This window comes from Hyla sarda, chromosome 9 (genome assembly GCF_029499605.1).
Source record: "Hyla sarda isolate aHylSar1 chromosome 9, aHylSar1.hap1, whole genome shotgun sequence".
Taxonomy (NCBI): Eukaryota; Metazoa; Chordata; class Amphibia; order Anura; family Hylidae; genus Hyla; species Hyla sarda.
The window spans coordinates 16,867,850-16,888,883 of record NC_079197.1 but is presented as its reverse complement, the minus strand read 5'-3'; the positions used below and the strand labels follow the sequence as shown (position 1 = coordinate 16,888,883).

General features: G+C 44.9%; 1 protein-coding gene across 1 annotated transcript in view; it reads right to left on the bottom strand.

Annotated features, from left to right (window-relative positions):
- Positions 1-21,034, bottom strand: part of COL27A1 (collagen type XXVII alpha 1 chain) — a 341,158-nt gene that overhangs the window by 35,326 nt on the left and 284,798 nt on the right. The window contains exons 38-46 of the mRNA XM_056540545.1: positions 17,942-17,995; positions 17,746-17,853; positions 17,432-17,485; positions 17,148-17,201; positions 7,151-7,207; positions 5,256-5,309; positions 4,407-4,460; positions 1,824-1,877; positions 504-557 (exon numbers count right to left, since the gene is read on the bottom strand). Of these exons, the coding sequence (XP_056396520.1) occupies positions 504-557; positions 1,824-1,877; positions 4,407-4,460; positions 5,256-5,309; positions 7,151-7,207; positions 17,148-17,201; positions 17,432-17,485; positions 17,746-17,853; positions 17,942-17,995 (543 nt within the window). The remainder of the gene's footprint in view (positions 1-503; positions 558-1,823; positions 1,878-4,406; positions 4,461-5,255; positions 5,310-7,150; positions 7,208-17,147; positions 17,202-17,431; positions 17,486-17,745; positions 17,854-17,941; positions 17,996-21,034) is intronic.

Sequence of the window (21,034 nt, the reverse complement as noted above, 5' to 3'; positions counted from 1 at the left end):
AAACTACAACTCCCAGCATGCCCGGACAGCCAAAGTCTGTCCGGGCATGCTGGGAGTTGTAAATTTGCAACAGCTGGAGGCACCCTGGTTAGGAAACACTGCTCTACATCAATGTTCTCCAGCTGTCCCAGAACTCCCATCAAGGCTTTAAATCAGAAATCCCCAAACAGGGTGCCTCCAGCTGTTGCTAAACTACAACTCCCTTCATGCACTGAAAACCTTCTGCTGTGTGGGCATGCAGGGAGTTGTAGTTGTGCAACAGCTGGAGGCACACTGTTTGGGGATTTCTGATTTAAAGCCTTGATGGGAGTTCTGGGAGGGCTGGAGAACATTAATCTAGAGCAATGTTTCCTAACCAGGGTGCCTCCAGCTGTTGCAAATTTACAACTCCCAGCATGCCCAAACAGACTTTGGCTGTCCGGGCATGCTGGGAGTTGTAGTTTTGCAACAGCTGGAGGGACACAAATTGGGAAACGCAGCTTTAGATGAAGCACTATACTTACAGGTGGACCGTGAGCGCCGGGTTCTCCTGATTTTCCTGCTTTGCCCTTTAAACCCTATAAAAAAAAAAAGTGAAATCCCATATTATGTAAGTCAATGATGAAACCTAAAATTCTTTAACAGCCCAACCCCCGGCCCCCACATATATTAAGTATAGCGAATAAGTCACATGGATCCTGACAGATCGTCTTCATAGACCCTCAATCACTCCCCCTTGTCACCATGTCTGGCTATATACTGAAGATAAATGGGCTTCATACAGGACGGTGTCATCTCTGGTTACACGGAAAACGAAACCGCAAATACGAATGCGGCGACTGAATAAACAGTGGAAAATGTGTCAGGAGCGATCATGTATATACTGACACGGATATATGCGGGGTATACGGCGGCGTGCGTAATACAACCTCCTGTCATCGTGTTCATATGATAAGTATATAGCAAAGAAAAGAGTTGCGATTTTATTTCAAATAATACTCATTTCTAACACCTCTCATATGAAAAGATGGAACAAAGCGGCCCCCTTAGTAAAGACACTGAAGCTATAGTTTAATTAAAGGGGTACTCCGCTGCTCAGCATTTGGAAATTATATTTCACTGCACTACTCCTTTAATTCACATTGGTTTAAAGGGGTACTCTGCTGCTCAGGATTTGGAACAAACAGTTTCGAACGATGGAGCCGGCGGCGGGAGCACGAGACATCATGAGGAGGCGGGGCTATGATGTCACGAGCTCCCGCCGCCGGCTCCAGCCCCCTCAATGCAAGTCTATGGGAGGGGGCGTGACAGCCGTCACGCCCCCTCCCATAGACTTGCATTGAGGGGGCAGGACGTGACGTCTTGAGGGGGGCGGGGCTATGATGTCACGAGCTCCTGCCGCCGGCTCCATCGTTTGGAACGGTTTGTTCCAAATGTTGAGCAGCGGAGTTCACCTTTAAACCAATGTGAATTAAAGGAGTAGTGAAATATAACTTATCCCCTATACAAAGGATAGAGGAAAAGTTATAGATAGCACGAGGTCCGACCGCCCCCCCGCGATCTCCTGATCGGGGCCCGGCAGTCTGCCAGAAGAAGCTGTTTTGACCCCGCAGGAAGCCGCGGGCGACGACGCCCCCTTTACGTATCTCTATGGGATACATGGTGGGGGAATGTTGGCTGCCGCTCCATATAGGGTTTGGCACGCCCCCTTCCTGCAGACAGCCGCGGCCCCGTTTAGGAGATAGTGGTCGGACCCCCCACGATCTATAACTTATACCCTATCCCTTGGATAGGGGATAAGTTATATTTTACATACAGAACTCCTTTAAATCTATACAACCTACCATAGCACCTTTGGATCCCTTTAAACCTTGAAAACCTGGTGGTCCCGCATGGCCCTGCAAGAGAAACAAAAAATAAATAAAAAATAAGATTGTTTCATATATCAGGGTAAGGGTATGTCCACACGAAATATCAGCGGTATGTCTGACATTCCGCAAACAGTGGATGCCGGCAAAACATTCCAGTGCTAGGACCTAAACGGTAACGTATTGACATGTCTATCCTTTCTGCGGTGTCCGGATTCATAATTTGAGAGGCAGAATTCAGGCTGAAAAGGAATTTCTGAGTGGAATTTTTCCGCCGGATTCTGCTGTGTGAACGAGGCGTTAGGGTACGTGTTCACACTGAGGAATTGATGAGGAATTTACTTGCATAGTTCCGCACCTGTATTCCGCTCCAGCTCCGCCTTGAATGAAAAGTTCAGAAGGTTATGCCGCCCTGTTCACACAGACGGAGAAAGGGTAGATAAAAGTGGCAAATTGTGTAAAGCGCTCCTGCTGAATAAGGACGGACTCCACGTGTAGCACAGGACAATTTATTACAAAATGAAAGGACAACGCGTTTCGGCACTTACATGCGCCTTCATCAGGTCCACAAAAGGGTAAGAGATGCGTCCTGAGGTGCCGGCTGTGCTTTTGTGTGGCCACACAAGCATTGCTGGCACCTCAGGACGCATCTCTCTTATCCTTTTGTGGACCTGATGAAGGCGCATGCAAGTGCCGAAACGCGTTGTCCTTTCAATTTTCTAATAAATTGTCCTGTGCTACGCGTGGAGTCCATCCTTATTCAGCAGGAGCGCTCTACACAATGCCCCACTTTTATCTACCCTTTCTCTGTCTATCTTTCTGTATCCCAAGGGATACGGACAGGGGAGACAGAGCTGCATACTGCAATTACCTACTGCGAACCACACCTCCCAACAGTGTTGTGCTTACACTGTTGCATCCCCTCAGCAGGTCAGTGCGGGACATTAGGTGAGGTGGTGGGTTCCTCCCTCTTCCCCCCCCCCATTTCCTATCCTACGACAGCACACGAGAGAGCGCCCCCGTCTCTCTTTTTTTCTCTTCTGTTTTCTGTTCACACAGAGGAATTTGCGCAGACTAAATTCCAACACGTTTCCGGAAAACGTATTCTGACAGAAGGGTGAACAAGTTCATTCTTCTGGCGGAATCCATGGGTAAAAGCGAAGTGAAGTCAATGGGACTTTACTTTTCCTAGGGAAATAGGTTTGGAACGGAAGTGACGCAGAATTTTCGTGTGGAATTTTCGAAAGGGGAATCGAGAGCCAGCCCATTGGTAGTTGTGGTACCGATCCTCCTCCAGATTTTCCTCTTCAAATTCTGCATCAAAATTCTCTTAAAATTTTGCATCAAATTCGGCACCAATTTCGCGCAAAGCAGAAGATGGCAGATTTGATGAATTCCTTGAGCGAAATGATTCCTCATCAACGTGTGAACACATCCTAATGCATTAAAAACATCAAACTGATTTTCCGGTCAAAACGTATTGATGTCCTATCCTCATGGTAGGCTACAAAAATGTGATCGGTGGGGGTTCGGCACCCAATTAGCTGTTTGCCAGAGACGTGATGCCGAGTCATTGCCGACAGCGCCAGAGGCAGACAGCGCCATTCTCTGTGTAGTGGCCGTGCTGGGTTACTGCAGAGCAACTCCATTTACTTGAATGAGATATGAACTGCAGTAACCCAGCTTGCAAACAGCTGATGGTGGTAGAGATGAGCGAACTTACAGTAAATTCGATTCGTCACGAACTTCTCGGCTCGGCAGTTGCTGACTTATCCTGCATGAATTAGTTCAGCTTTCAGGTGCTCCGGTGGGCTGGAAAAGATGGATACAGTCCTAGGAAAGAGACTTTATCCACCATTTCCAGCCCACGGGAGCACCTGAAAGCTGAACTAATTTATGCAGGATAAGCCTACAACTGCCGAGCCGAGAAGTTTGTGACGAATCGAATTTACTGTAAGTTCGCTCATCTCTAGATGGTGGGTGGTGACTCCCAACAGATATTAAAGGCCTACCCCAAAGTTTCCCAACCAGGATGCCTCCAGCTGTTGCAAAACTACAACTCCCAGCATGTTGACCAGTGACTTCGGCACCTATGCTGATCTGGGACTTAAGATGCAGCAAAGTGTAGCTGGGAGTTGTAATTTTGCAACAGCTAAAGGAACCCTGGTGGGGAAACACTGCTCTAAGCAGATTGACTGTCACTTATTCTTGTTGCCCAGTGACAATCTGACTTCGGCACCTGTGCTGATCTGGGACTTAAGACACAGCTGGGAGTTGTATTTTTGCCACAGCTAGAGGGACATTGGTTGGGAAACACTGGCCTATCCTGATGATGGGACATGAATACATTTTGGCTGGAAAACTCTTGTCCTCACATGTGACAAATGACACAGGTATCGTTCAGCGTGGCCGATTACTACGCCTGTTTTTCAATGCTGATTTTGGCCTTGCGGCTTCTAGAAGTCATACAGTTTATAAAAAATAAACCATAACAATACCTACGCCATTTGGCACATGTGAATGCATCCTCAGAATAAAACAGATGTATGCAGTTCTTACTGGTAAGCCTTGTTGTCCAGCTTTCCCTCTGGGGCCTTCTGGTCCTTCTTGACCCTGTATGGAAGTAAAAAAAAAAAACTCATTAAAACTGATTTTTGCTATTGCACTCCTTATGGTAAATATCTTTCTAATGTACTTTGTTTTATAAAAATGAAGTTTTCTATGTTTCATTTGTGTTTAAATAAGTCAGAAATCATGAAATGCAGTCTGGGCCGGGGTGGCGGTGGTGGTGGTGGGCGCTTGTGCAGTGTTAGCCAATCCTAGCTCATCTCACACTGAACTGCTCTGGGCTGTGTGTAGCAGAGTGAGGGAGGAAGTTCTCCCCTGTATGGCTTCAGATGTTTATAGTCCCAGGCTGTCTGCGCATGCTGGGAGTTGTAACCACTAAAAAGGCTGCAGCAGTCACACGAGCACCATGGCCTCTTCGAACAATCTAATAGCCTTCTAATCTAATATCCTTTGGATAGGGCATCAATTATTACAGGCTGGATAACCCCTTAAATTTTTTTTAGGGGTTGGACATTGACATTGATATCTACCTATAGGTGGCACTAGAAGGACTGTTATCTTCCTTGTGTAAGATTGCAATTTTTTTCCCATAAAGCACTGCCTGTAAGTCTTCATAGCAGTATTTCCCAAACAGAGTGCCTGCAGCAGTTGCAAAACTACAACTCCCAGCAGGCCCAGACAGCCTTTGGCTGTCTGGGCCTGCTGGAAGTTGTAGTTTTGCAACAGCTGGAAGCACCCTGGTTGGAAAACACTGCTCCATACAATAGCTGGATCTCTTTAATATGTTATCAGTAAAAGAAAGTAGAACGTAGAAAGTGTAAAATCACTGCAACAACTTACAGGATATCCTGGGTCCCCTGGTTCTCCTCGGTCTCCGCGGTCACCAACAGGTCCCTAGAAAATAATAGTAGCGCATTAAAATCTATGAGAAACCCCTCTACGCTATAGTTTACAGACCACAGTTGTCCATACAGACATTGTACATGTGCGTCACAGTTATAAGACATCAAACAACATTCATAGATTTTTTTTAAAGTTTATCTGTGTGATTGCATAATATCAAGTTCATACACAAATAAGAATTTCGGAGAAATGTCCAGGGCTGATAACAGGTCTGGTGCAGGGATTTTTGCCACCCCAGGCAAAAGCTAATTTTCTCGCCCCTTGACCCCACCATTAGCTCCGCCCTTTGCCACGCCCCACCATACTACTGGGGTGACACACTGTAACAAACCCCCTCCTCATGTAATCTCCTTATTACTGGGGTGACACACTGTAACAAACCTCCTCCTCATGTAATCTCCTTACTACTGGGGTGACACACTGTAACAAACCTCCTCCTCATGTAATCTCCTTACTACTGGGGTGACACACTGTAACAAACCTCCTCCTCATGTAATCTCCTTACTACTGGGGTGACACACTGTAACAAACCCCCTCCTCATGTAATCTCTTTACTACTGGGGTGACACACTGTAACAAACCTCCTCCTCATGTAATCTCCTTACTACTGGGGTGACACACTGTAACAAACCCCCTCCTCATGTAATCTCTTTACTACTGGGGTGACACACTGTAACAAACCTCCTCCTCATGTAATCTTCTTACTACTGAGGTGACACACTGTAACAAACCTTCTCCTCATGTAATTACCTTACTACTGGGGTGACACACTGTAACAAACCCCATTCTCATGTAATCATCTTACTACTGGAGGTGACACACTGTAACAAACCTCCTCCTCATGTAATCATCTTACTACTGGAGGTGACACACTGTAACAAACCTCCTCCTCATGTAATCTCCTTACTACTGGGGTGGCACACTGTAACAAACCTCCTCCTCATGTAATCTCCTTACTACTGGGGTCACACACTGTAACAAACCTCCTCATGTAATCACCTTACAACTGGGGTGACACACTGTAACAAATCTCCTCCGCATGTAATCTCCTTACAACTGGGGTGACACACTGTAACAAACATCCTCCTCGTGTAGTCACCTTACTAGTTGGGAGACACGGTGGTGCTGGCACGGCAGGTGCTTTGGGTAAGCGTGGGTTTTGGATGCTAGCTGGCTACTAACTTTCCAGCAGTGCGCAGAGCGGCGCCCCATCAAGAGGGCGCTCTAGGCAGCTGCCTATTTTGCCTATAGGCACAACTGTCCCTCATATCGATTCTAACAGTGTACAGGTGGTACAGCAGGATCTGGTTCTGTGACTAGTGTGATGAACTTGGCTCCTCTAAAGTGGTAATGATAATAATAATACAAATAATAATAATACAAAAAAAAAATAATACAAATAATAATAATAATACTTCAAATAATAATAATAATACAAATATTAATAATACAAATAATAGTAATACAAAAAAAATACAAATAATACTTCAAATAATAATAATAATAATAATAATGATACTTCAAATAATAATAATAATACAAAAAAATAATACAAATAATAATAATACAATAAAAAATAATACAAATCATAATAATAAAAAATAATAATACAAATCATAACAATAAAAAATAATAATACAAATCATAACAATAAAATAATACAAATAATACTTCAAATAATAATAATAAACAATACAAATAATAATACAAATAATAATAATACAAATAATAATACTAATACAAAAAATAATAATACAAATTATAATACAAATAATAATTAATAATAATAATAATAATAATAATAATAATAATAATAATAATAAATGTCTTACTCTGTCTCCAGGAGAACCCGGGGCACCTTCCGTTTTGCCATCTTCCCCTTGTTCTCCCTGTAAACAAATCAAATGAAATAATACATCCTGTGGATATATGGCTATAGTAATGATATAAAAGACACAATTTAACCCTTGAATGTTTTGTCAGGTAATCCACACTCTATATCAGTGTTTCCCAACTAGGGCGCCTCCAGCTGTTGCAAAACTACAACTCCCAGCATGCCCGGACCGCCAAAGGCGGTCCGGGCATGCTGGGAGTTGTAGTTTTGCAACAGCTGGAGGCACCCATGTTGGGAAACACTGCTCTATATGAATAGCTGTGGGTGCCACGAGATCTCGGGTGCACCCGCCGTGCCGTGTGCGGCCCTGGCAGCAAATAGTTAACTTGTGTGGGAGGGAGAATGGATAATTTATGTTTAGCTTATATGAATAAGGGAGAAAAAGAGCAATGGGAAGTGACAAGAAAAAATGCAGGGAAGAGGGGCCAGAAAGTAAACATCTGAAGCTACAAATGCGTAAAGCATAGAGAGAAGGACGGGTGTGTTGTATTTGGCTGGCGGCCCACACACGGATACATTCATATACTCAAACAGCGCATCTGGAGGCTCCCAAGTGGATGGGAACTTCACACAACATATGCGCAAAAATTCTAGATCATCCTGCATAATATAAAGGGACTATAGGTGACATGAAGGTGTTAAAGGGGAACTCCGGTGGAAACAAGTGGAAAACAAATGTTTTCAAATCAACTGGCGCCAGAAAGTTATACAGATTTGTAAATCACTTCTATTTCAAAATCTTAATCCTTCCAGTACTTATCAGCTGCTGTATACTAAAGAGGAAGTTGTGTAGCAGTAATTGTGTAATTTTTCCAGTCTGACCACAGTGCTCTCTGCTGACACCTCTGTCCGTGTCAAGAACTGTCCAGATTAAAAGCAAATCCCCATAGAAAACCTCTCCTGCTCTGGACAGTTCCTGACACGGACAGAGGTGTCAGCAGAGAGCACTGTGGTCAGACTTGAAAGAACTTCCCAAATTTCTCTGTAGTATTCAGCAGCTGATAAGTACTGGAAGGATTAAGATTTTTAAATGGAAATAATTTACAAATCTGTTTAACTTTCTGGCACCAGTTGATTTGAAAAAAAAATAAAAATTCCCACCGGAGTTCCCCTTTAAATGGGCACTGTCAGATACAAAAACTTTTGATATGTTGTAAAGCATGTATAACCAATAGGTTTTGTAATTGCTTTCATTAGAACATTTTCAGTGTTTCATACTGAAAAATCCAGTCAAACAACTGCCCCCCCCCCCTGCCTGCTCTGACACATACTAGTCCTGCTGTGTCCATGAGTCATCACCTATGTCATGGACACACTTCCTTGATTGACAGCTCTGAGTGCAGGGCTCACAGCTGGAGGAAAAATCCTCCCACTGTCAGCTTGTGTCCCGCTACTGTCAGTGAGGACAAGCTGGGAGTTGTAGTTTTGCTAATGCTAGGGGAGATGTGAGCAGACAGCATACTGAGGGAGGGGGCGGAGACCTGCACAGTGAGGCCACGCCCCCTCCCTTTGAGAGGAATTCAGACTAGTGAGCTAAATTAAAAGGGTAATAAAAAAGTAAATAAAGGTGCTAGACACATAAAAATTACATGTACGTGGTCAGGATTAGGTACTGAGTGATATATATATAAAATACATTATTTTTTGGGGGATCTGACGGGTACACTTTAAGTTACTGGACTCCATTATAAACATGTAATCCTGTAGACGTAGTGATACTGTCCAGGCACATAGAGGACAGGGCCATTATTGGGGGCTGAGCCAATATTTACAATCTTTTACAGACACTGAGGCCCCAGTAGTGTTAGGCCTAAACATGGCGGTCCCCTCTGCAGATTCTGGAGTATTCCCACTGTATTCTCCATCCTAATTTCTCACTGTTCCCAGATGCAGGAGATTCTTCCCAGGTTGCTGGTTCATTGGCCTCGGGAACAGTAAAAGAGCAGCCCAGTCCAGCTGGACCCGGCCACGGCGTTCATAGAAAGCGATGTTCTACCCCCACGCCAAAAACGAGTCATTCTATCCTGAACTGGTTACAAGTGAGCTGAGTCAGCAGACGTGAGAGAGACGACCACAATCGAGGGGTTCTCCGTCCCTCACAAGGCTGGCGGGACACTTCTCAAACCTGCATCCAACCTATTAATAACTTAAAGGGGACTGCGCAGCAAATGTGTGCCCAATTTCCTACAGCCACTGAAATGGGGGCCTTCTACAACCTGTCATAATCAATGTACAGTACTGGATGCCTTAGGGTGTATTCACACGTGCAGCATCCTGTGCATATTTGATGTGTAGGATTTGAAGCTGCAGATCTGAAGCTTTGTTAAAGGGGTACTCCGGTGGGAGAACAATTTTTTTTTTTTAATTAAAGGGGTATTCCAGGAAAAACTTTTTTTTTTATATTAACTGGCTCCAGAAAATTTAACAGATTTGTAAATTACTTCAATTAAAAAATCTTAATCCTTCCAATAATTATCAGCTGCTGAAGTTGAGTTTGTTCTTTTCTGTTTGGCAGCAGTGCTCTTTGCTGACATCAATGCTTGTCTCGGGAACTGCACAGAGTAGAAGAGGTTTGCTATGGGGATTTGCTTCTTCTCTGGACTATTCCCGAGACACATGTCATCAGAGAGCACTTAGACAGAAAAGAACAACTCAACCAGCAGCTCATAAGTACTGAAAGGATTAAGATTTTTAATAACTGTTTAACTTTTGGAGCCAGTTGATATATAAAGAAAAGTTTTTTTTCCTAGATAACCCCTTTATCTGGTGCCATAAAGTTAAACAGATTTGTAAATGACTTCTATTTAAAAATCTTAATCCTTCCAGTACTTATCAGCTGCTGTATGCTCCACAGAAAGTTCTTTTCTCTTTGAATTTTCTTTCTGTCTGACCACAGTGCTCTCTGTTGACACCTCTGTCCATGTCAGGAACTGTCCAGAGATGGAGCAAATCCCCATAGGAAACCTATCCTGCTCTGGACAGTTCCTGACATGGACAGAGGTGTCAGCAGAGAGCACTGTGGTCAGACTGGAAAGAACTACACAACTTCCTGTGGAGCATACAGCAGCTGATAAGTACTGGAAGGGTTAAGATTTGTAAATAGAAGTTATTTACAAATCTGTTTAACTTTCTGGCACCAGTTGATAAAAAAAAAAAAAAAAAAAAATGTTTTCCAGTGGAGTACCCCTTTAATCCAATAATTTAGAGTAGGGTCACACAGAGCATTCGCAGAGTATTTGAAGCTGCAAGTGCGCTGAGCTCCCTGCTGCTGCCAGGTACCTCTTTGTGTTCATTTGTGACTGGGAAATCTACCGATACAGAGCTACAGGGAGCTCGCTATGCCGTCACTCTGTGACTGCCGGCTGCACATCCGCAGTGTCAAATACGTTGTGTGTGAACCTACTGACACCAGATCAACCGTTTGCCGAGCCGCAGCACCGACATACACAAAGAAACAGCAACAGAGGCAAACAGCGCCATTCTCTGTGTAGTGGCCGTACTGGGTTACTGCAGCGCAACTCTATTTACTTGAATGTGATATAAACTGCAGTTACCCAGCTCGGCGACTACACAATGTATGGAACTATCTGTTTCTGGCTTTGTTTCTCAGCTAATGGTGGGTGGCGGACTCCCACCAAATATTGATGGCCTATCCCAGGGTTTTTCCAACCAGGGTGCCTCCAGCTGTTGCAAAACTACAACTCTAAGCATGCCCGGACAGCCGAAGGCTGTCCGGGCATGCGGAGAGTTGTAGTTTTACAACAGCTGGAGCCACCCTGGTTGGGAAACACTGCTTTAGGCAGATTGACTCTCAACTATTCTGGTTGTCCAGTGACAATCTGACTTGGAGACAGCATCCGCAGTGTGAAATACGCTGTGTGTGACCCTACCCTTATTGATAGACTAGGTTCACACTGGAATTTCTGGGCAGAATTTCTGAATTTCTGCAGGAGATCAAGCCGGCGGCACTAGGACCGTGCGGACTGCATTGCGTCCCCATAAATGTCAATGCATTTCTGAGCAGATATCCCAAAAGATCTACAGAACGCGTATGACAAGGGAGGGTGTTGGTTTTACCGTGGAAAGTTTGTATGTCGGATTCGGACCAAAATAAAGCTGCAACTTTTTATCCAAGTGCTGGATCATTTTCTACTTTCTTTGTCGATCCCAAAAGATCTACCCAGAAATGCATTGCCATCTATGGGGACGGCAATGCAGTCCGTGCGGTCCTAGTGCCGCCGGCTAAATCTCCGGCAGAAATTCTGCCCAAAGATTCCGTAGTGTGAACCCAGCCTTAGTGTTGGTTTTCCCTTGGCTTTTCTATAAGTAAATTCCATTTCACTCAGATAATTTCTTACAGTTCTATGTACATCGTCTATTCTCCACGTATACTGCTGTGAGTTTCCTATCCTGACATTTTGATGTCTTCCTTGGTCTACTTATATGTTTTCTTTCTTTCTACTTGCAGAAAAATTGTACCAGGAACAACTAACATCTTCTGCTGCACTCTGAAATGAATTTCAATCTTGAAGGAGTTTTACAATCCTTACTATTGATACAACAGACATCTCTCTTGTTGTGGTCATGTTTTATCCCATTAGGGTGCGTTCACACTGCGGAATCTCCGCTCGCTGAATTCAGCGAGCGGAGAATCCGTCTGGCGGCTGCCGCCGAAAATTCTTCGGCGCTAGGGGCCGCGGGGCACTGAGCCGTCACCATTGACGGCTATTGCAGTGCTCGCGGAATCAGCGCAAAGAATGAACATGTTCTTTCTTTGCGCGGAACAGTTTCAGCGGTGGAATTGTCCGCAGTGTGAATTCCGCAGTGTGAACGGGTCTCGCGGAGACCCATTCACATTAATGTTAAGTTCACACTGCGGAATTCTGCTTGCGTAATTCCGCCCGTGGAATTCCATGGGAATTCCGTAGTGTGAACGTACCCTTAGCCAGGTCCTATTAGCTTTGTAAGGCTGCGTTCACACCACGTTTTTGCAATACAGTTCCCGTATATGTTTTCAATTTGAAAACCGTACGGAACCGTATTGAAAACCGTGATAAGCCAAAAGATGCATCAGGTTGTGTCCTTTTGTATCTTGTACGGTTTTGTAATTTTTTTTCCTGTACCCAAAACCGTAGTCTACCGCGGTTTTTGGTCCAGGTGAAAAACCGTATTGAAACGTATACTTTCTTTTTTTTTTTTTTTTTTTTTACATGGGAGTCAATGGAAACCGTACAGAACCGTATGTGCGTATGGATCTATCCGGTTTGCACCATACGGTTTTTGACTTTGCACAGGTTTTTTTCTTAGAATTTCAATCAAACAAGTGAAACTTTATTCAAAATGGAGTGAAAAGTTAAAAACGTGTACGTATATTTTTCTTAAAAAACGGATGCAACCGGACATCATTTTTTAAACCGTATACCAGTGGTCTTCAACCTGCGGACCTCCAGATGTTGCAAAACTACAACTCCCAGCAAGCCCGGACAGCCGTTGGCTGTCCGGGCATGCTGGGAGTTGTAGTTTTGCAACATCTGGAGGTCCGCAGGTTGAAGACCACTGCCATATACGGATTAAAATTTGTACCCACGTTTCGATACAGCTTAGTCAGGTTTTGAGGAATCCGTATTTTTTATCAAAAACCTGATACAGGAACTGTATTGCAAAAACGTGGTGTGAACCCAGGCTAAGATCTTTAAGCCCTTTCTCTTTTACCTGCAGGATTTATTTTCGGAATTTAATGTCAGGCGATTCCATATTTTTTGTCTTTACTTAACCTGATAAGTAGAGTTGAGCGAACTTACAGTAAATTTGATTCGTCACGAACTTCTCGGCTCGGCAGTTGATGACTTATCCTGCATAAATTAGTTCAGCTTTCCGGTGCTCCGGTGGGCTGGAAAAGGTGGATACAGTCCAATGAGAACTCATTTATGCAGGAAAAGTCATCAACTGCCGAGCCGAGAAGTTCGTGACGAATCGAATTTACTGTAAGTTCGCTCATCTCTACTGATAAGACATCTGCAAATAATAAAATAATTTTCTTTTTATGTTTTATGAAGCCAGAATGTTCACTCATTAAGATATTAAAATCTAGGTTTAGGGCAGCACTGTCAGAGCAGAATTATAGTTGGGTGCACACTCCAGGGGTTAAAACCAGCTCCCCAAAAAGAATCGGAAAAGTCGAAATAAAAAAATCTGTTACTTTTATTCCCCAAAAGTGAATAAGCAGCAGCATTTAAATGCTCCTATAGAAACTGCATTGCGCTGAACAAAAGTTCCAAATATTTCATTGGGAATGCTGTTAATCTGTCATTTGGGAGTTGCAGTTTTGCAACAGCTGGAGGCACACTGGTTGGGAAACACTGCCTAAGGCTATGTTCACACGGTGGAATTCCGCTAGAGAAATTCCACTGCAGCAGAGTCCCATTGATTTCTATGGGATTCTGCTGCCCTGCGCACAAGGCGAAATTTCCACAGCAGATGTTTCTGCCGCAGAAATCCCAATTCTGGCCTCTGTAGAAAGAAAAGACTTGTCTATACTTTCTGCAGATTCTGCTCGGAAATGCATTGCCGTCTATGAAATGGCACATTTACAAGCGGTCCAAGCGCATGCCGGATCAAACGTGCACACATTCTGCACATTGTCGGCCATGTGAGACCAGCCTAAGGCTGTCCAGACATGCTGGGAGTTGTAGCTTTGCAACAGCTGGAGGCTCCCTGGTTGGGAAAAAAAAACACTGGTATATATGATACAGCAAGTGTTTTCTAACCAGTATGCCGTCAACTGCTGCAAAACTACAACTCCCAGCATGCCCGGACAGATGTTGGCTGTCTGGGTATGCTGGAAGTTGTCGTTTTGCAACAGCTGGAGGCTCCCTGGTTGGAAAAAAAACACTGGTATGAGTTCCCTGCAAGTGTTTCCTAACCAGTAGGCCTTCAGTAGCTGCAAAATTACCACTCCCAGCATGCTCGGACAGCAATTGGCTATTCGGGCATGCTGTGAGTTGTAATTATGCAACAGCTGGAGGCACCCTGGTTGGAAAAAAACACTGGTATATGTGATATGGCAAGTGTTTCCTAACCAGTATTGCCTCCAGCTGCTGCAAAAGTACACCTCCCAGTATGCCCAGACAGCCGTTGGCTGTCTAGGCATGCTGGGAGTAGTAGCTTTGCAACAGCTGGAGGCACCCTGGTTGGAAGAGACACTGGTATGTATAATACAGAAAGTGTTTCCCAACCAGGGTGCCTCCAGCTGCTGCAAAACTACAACTTCCAGCATACAGTTGATGGTGGGTGGTGGACTCCCACCAGATATTGATGGCCTATCCCAGGGTTTCCCAACCAGGTTGCCCCCAGTTGTTGCAAAACTACAACTCCCAGCATGCCCAGACAGCCGTTGACTATCTAGGCATGCTGGGAGTAGTAGCTTTGCAACAGCTGGAGGCACCCTGGTTGGAAGAAATACTGGTATATATAATACAGCAAGTGTTTCCCAACCAGGGTGCCTCCAGCTGCTGCAAAACTACAACTTCCAGCATACAGTTGATGGTGGGTGGTGGACTCCCACCAGATATTGATGGCCTATCCCAGGGTTTCCCAACCAGGGTGACTCCAGCTGTTGCAAAACTACAACTCCCAGCATGCCCGGACAGCCGTTGGCTGTCCGGGCATGCTGGGAGTTGTAGTTTTGCAACAGCTGGAGGCACTCCGGCTGGAAAAAACTGCATTAACAGGGTTAACTGCGGTCTAGTCCCGACCTGAGGTTTGTTTTTCCAAATAGATTTGATATGCTTTAATACCACAGACACGGATGACGTATTACGTTGCATAAAGTTGTTGCCAAACCAATGTCCAGGTGAAAAGGACCACAAAAAGGTCAATAAAATGTGATCAAAAGAGACGCTGCAGTGGAGACATAGATCTACAGCCATGATCTCATTTGGACAAGACCGAGATGACTCACTAATGTGCACACTGTCTGCTGGGATCTCTTAAGGCTCGGTGGGAATCTGCTGACACACATGTTCTGTTCCTGAATAAAGCCACAGAAACACGACTCTGTCTATTGCACCAACATTTTATCTCTAATATTGTGGGTTTAAAAATAAACTGGGCGAGCGGACATGACGGCACTGATTAAATGGGCAGTTTCATGGGCTTGTTGTAGGGAGATGTCAAACGTTTTTGATCGGTCGGGGTGTGAGTGTTGAGACCCCGACAGATGGCTAGAAAGAGATTAAAGAAGAGTGCGCTACTTACTTACAATGTAAGTCTATGGGACAGTGTGGGTCTGCGAGCCTTTCTCTACCGCCTCTTCTAGTGTTCGGTCAGGGTCTGAACACTCAGACCACGACTGATCAAAACTTTTGTCTTGTCTCTAGGTCATGTGAAATTTTATTTTATTTTAATTTTTTAAAGAGATAGTTATACTTTAAAGGAACTAGAAGTGAATGATACAAATGGAAGATAATCTTGCATTCTCTATCTGATTCAGGAACATTTAGGAAACCTGCTGTTCTATTGCAGAGGGGGGAGGCTCCTGCTGCAGTAGTTGTCAGAAACTAGACAATGAAGGAGGAGGGATGACTTATCTGATGACATTTCTTAATATATTTCTCAGTTTTAATAATAGTACTAGCAGACTACCGAGCGTTGTCCAGTTTTTCCTACCTAAACCTTGTGGAAGAGGCAAAGCAACATAGGAGGAAGCTCTTGTCCTCATATACCACCATTATATGCCGTCCTCACATCCAGACCTCATACCTGTCCTCATATCCCGACCCTTTATTCGGTCCTCATGTATTCCGACCTCATATCCCCTCCTCATAGCCCATTCTAATATCCCGACCCTTTATTCGGTCCTCATGTATCCCGACCTCAAATCCCAACCTCATATCCCCTCCTCATATCCAGACCTCATAGCCCATCCTAATATCCCGACTTCATATCCAGACTAGGGATCGACCGATTATTGGTTTGGCCGATATTATGTTGCCGATAATGCCACACCCAGAGGCCGTCGCCGCTGCTGCCCCATTGCCTCCCCCATCCCCGGTTTTATAATTACCTGTTCCCGGGGTCTGCGCTACTTCTGACTCCTGCGGCGTCCTGCGCTATTGCTGTGCGCTGCGCAATGACAAGTGACATCCTCAAAGCAACGGCACCGTCAGTGCGCACAGTGACAGCTCAGGACCCCGCCAGAGCCAGAAGTAGCGCGGACCCCGGGAACAGTTAATTATAAAACCGGGGATGAAGGAGGCAATGGGGCAGCGGCGGTGGTTGGACTCAGGACAGGCAGGGGGAGAGAAGCGGGCGGCAGCGGTCCAGAGGATAGGCAAGGGGGGGGGGGCAGCGGCAGTTGGACTAGGGAGGACCCCAGGACAGGCAGGGGGAGAGAGGCGGGTGGTGGCGGCAGTCTCTGGCCCCGCAAAAGCCGCTGCAGTTCATTGATTTAAAGCGCCCGCTTTAAATCGTTGATCTGCAGTGGCTTCTGCGGGGCAGGGAGAAATAGCCGATAACTTATACTGGAATATCGGTATAAATTATCGGCCTCAAACTTCACAGATTATTGGTATCGGCCCTTAAAAAATCAATATCGGTTGATCCCTAATACAGACCTCATAGCCCATCCTTGTATCTCGTCCACATATCCTGTGCTCATATTCAGACCTAATTTCCTACTCTCATAGCCCGTCGTCATATCCAGTTCTCAGTTGTGATGAAAATAAAAGCAGGCGTGGCTTTGTGTGAGTGGGTGTGACTTGCAAGCCAAACTTATGCACAAAAAAGGTGTAATTGGAAGGAGGTGTGGCTTTGCGGGAGTGGGGCGTAGCTTTGCAGGAGGTGCGTGGCTTGCAAGCCGGCCCAACGCACAATATTCCAGCAGTCAGACCCCCGCGATCAGCTGGTGTGCATTTCCTAGGGTAACACTGACATACCTTTTCGCCTTTTACTCCTGGAGGACCAACTGGACCTGGGGGGCCTGCATGTCCCTATTGTGAGACAAAGAACATAAAGATTAATCACATGACATTCAACCCACAAAACTTGTGTCTACATCTCCCACAATGCCATCACAGTCATGTCTTATAACTAGCTAAGAGATCTGTTATTCAGAAAGCCTAAAACATGGTTTCGGTCTTCATTAGGCAGAAGGTCCTTTCACTCACACACACTGCCAACCATGGGCACCATTTTGGACCGATAATCTTGGAAACTTTACCTGATAACCGTGAATTCCTGGTTCTCCCTGTGCACCCATCCTGCCAGGAGAGCCCTAGAGGGGAGAATGGATTGGTCAGTTCTTCATTCACAAACCGTGGAGTCAATAGCAATGACATTCATGTAGATTTAGACCTGGAGCCCTATGAATCCTCAGTCCTCAATACTAAAGTCCTCAATACCAAGAAATCAGACATATTATTGGAGTTTGTCAGGTGATCTAGAGATTGAGGCCTCTTTCCAGCCTAACTTTTATGGAGACCCTTCTGTATAAATAAGGCTTTGGTTGTGTGCCAAGTAACCCCCAATACTCACCACAGGCCCGAGGGTGCCTCTACTTCCCTTGGGTCCTTGATTCCCTGGTGGTCCTGGTTTACCTGGAGAACCGGTCTCCCCAAGGTGACCCTGAATACCTTTGCTTCCCTAAAAAAATATAGTGAATATTTCATTCAGTAGCAGCCAGTATCATGCCATGATCCATGATGTGCACTAATGCCATCCCATACTTTACCTTGCGTCCTGGCTTTCCCTTTTCCCCTTGTTTTCCAGGTTTTCCCTCTACTCCCTGTAAATTAGAGTAAAGCCATGTTAGTAATGAACACTTGTTCACCATATTGGTTAGTGCATTTCTGACACATGATGGCCATTGCTATAGACATCTAGTAACATAATCTATGTCACAAGAGGTCAGGAGACCAATAAATGCGTCGCCGGTGACAAAGCAATGGGAATGATTCTGAGTACCTGCCGCAGTTATACATCTCCCAATGTATTCCAGACCTCAGAATCTTGCAGGATAACTGTAATCCTTGTACCCCATTGTATCCAGGGTAAAGGTAATACCCGGCACTGCCTACGTCAATAATGGGCTATAGTAATGGATAGGTGGCTAGGTGAGGGTGAGGCATAGAGAGATGCCGGTTCTGTAAACTCATAAAATGCAGTGAAGAAATTGGAGCACTCACCCTGGTCTTTATCTGAGATGAAGTCATATACAGCCGACACCTTCGTGCAAAGATCAGAGCAGATTAGGCAGGAGAGTGAACCCGAGTGACAGCCACTGTTTCACGCCAACTAGGCATGAAACAGTGGCTGTTGTTCAGCTTTAAGCTCCTGCCTTATCTGCTCTACACTCTGCACAAAGGTGTTGACTGTATATGAATTCATTTTGAACAAAGACTATAGTTAAGAGATCCAGGGTGAGTGCCCCAAATTCTTTACTACACTGCTGTATATCTAGGTCTAATTTAAACTGGGATCTAAATGCAGCCAGAAAAAAAAATCTTGCAAATGAAGACAAGACGAGCGGAGAGGGAACAAACCACAGAACATTCCTTCCCACAGACACAGAAATGTCTCCATGTATAAAACATTGACTTGCGCCTCTGTCCAACATACAATTGGCAAGGGGCAGGAAATTTAGGGATTATGAAGCCTGCTCTTGAACTCCGCAGTTTTATGAGAACCATATTTTGTGCCCGTCTTTCCTGGCCTGTCTGCGGCGGTGCGGTGGGATGCAGTGTGCTGAGCCGCGGTGCAGTGTGACACAGCACTATCACAGTACTGCTGACACAAGCTGACAAAGAGCCGCGCGGAGCTCGCTTGGTATTGTCGGCAAATTACACACATATGAAATTGGATCCAAACCATCTCTCCAAGTTAAATACAGCCCTCGGTGGTTTACTTGGTCAGCAGTGAGATTATGATAAAAACACTGGTCCCGTGTATTAAACCTCGCAGAGAAAAAAAGCCCTGTATTCTGTATCTTCCAATATTTTTTCTATGCAAATAAGGCTGACAAGCAAAGGAGTTTTCTATTGGCTGCCAATACGACTCTAGCTGTCATGTGATCTTAAAGAAATGGGCATTCACAGTGGCTCCACAGAGACCAAAAGGGCCACTCCTGGCCTCCATCCGGTGAATGAGGGTCTATGGATATGTGCACTGTGTAAATGCACCATGCTGGGAGTTGTAGTTTCACAGCAGCTGGAGGCTGCTGTTTAGTAGTTTTGAAAAAGGCCTTTGGCTGTGCGGGCATGGTGGGAGTTGTAGGTTCACAACATGTTTATATCTGTGACTGTTCCCCTATGATCAGAGTGTGAGTCCAGTATATACCACTCTACAATATACACAGTTCTATTACATTATAGTGGATTAGTATGTAATAACATAAATACTTATATTATAGTGGATTGATATATACTACTAACATAAATTCTAATATTAAAATGAATATTTTTCCTACACTACATACCAAGGTCTTCACTGAACTAAATGGCTCCCTCCTACCCCACCTGTATGCTCCTTCCCCCTCCCATCGAGCACTGAAGATGGTGCCTCAGAGTTGGAATTTGGGAGAGATAAGAGAAAAACTTATCTGAAGAAGAAGTACACAGAAGGAGTTTTAACCAATAAAGTGCTTTTAACACCCAATTCAAACAACCCCTTTTGCAGACGTCACTATCATCTATATAAACCTTGTACAGTCTCTTCCTAGTTTAATAAAGAAAGTATCAACTCAGCTGACAGGTGTCAGAGTGGTCTTTCTTAGCGTGTGCACCGCTTCTGGTAAAACTACACCCAATGTATGTTCAATGATGTTTATTCTTCATATAGAAAAGGAAAACAACTTCGGGATACTGATCTCTTGTGGGAAGTGAGAGACACAGCCCTCAGGTGCGGGGGGTTGGGGGGGGGGGGGGGCGCGTACCACTGGATGACGACTCTTTAAGTCATGAGAGACGTTTCTTCATTTCTCCTTCTGGTATTATTAACCGTAAGAAACGTCTCTCATGACGTGAAACTAGCAGTCATCTCGCTCCCTGCAAAGGATCGGTATCCGGAAGCCGTTTTCCTTTTCTATATGAAGAATAAACCTCATTGAAGACATATTGGGTGAGTGCAGCTCCATTCTTTTTCTCTACACATTGCATTTCATGGGACTATGTCCTCTTCTCTTGGTTGCTTCTATTGGCACCCCATATACACAAAGGAGAACACACTGATTGATTCCTAGGATTGTCCTGCAAACTTCTGTGTACGCCTCAGGTGCAGTGCCTGACTGCGGCAAACCTTTTTATTTAAGAGATCTATACATCTGTAGTAGAGAGAGGAGACGGGGAGAGCACTACATGCTAAGCTGTATACACCTATACCTATCCATGGCATGGATTGTAGAACTCAGCGCTGACCACACATCAATAATGACTGCGGGGTGCTCCGCTAATCAGGAAAGGCATTAGAGGCTCAATAATCCAAAAAATAGACAAAGCAGGCAAAATCACCGCATCCGGCATCTAACGTGATGGTCAGGAGGGACGGGGAGGCATCAGGATGCACTACTTTCGCACAATCTCACTACGGAGCGCTCAGAAGCAACCTGCGGTTTCACACAATGTCACTACGGAGCGCTCAGAAGCAACCTGCGGTTTCACACAATGTCACTACGGAGCGCTCAGAGGCAACAGGAGGTTTTGAGCGATGTCACTACGGAGCACTCAGAGGCAACGTGCGGTTTCGCACAATGTCACTACAGAGCGTTCAGAGGCAACCAGCGGTTTCGCACAATGTCACTATGAAGCTCTCAGAGGCAACCAGCGGTTTC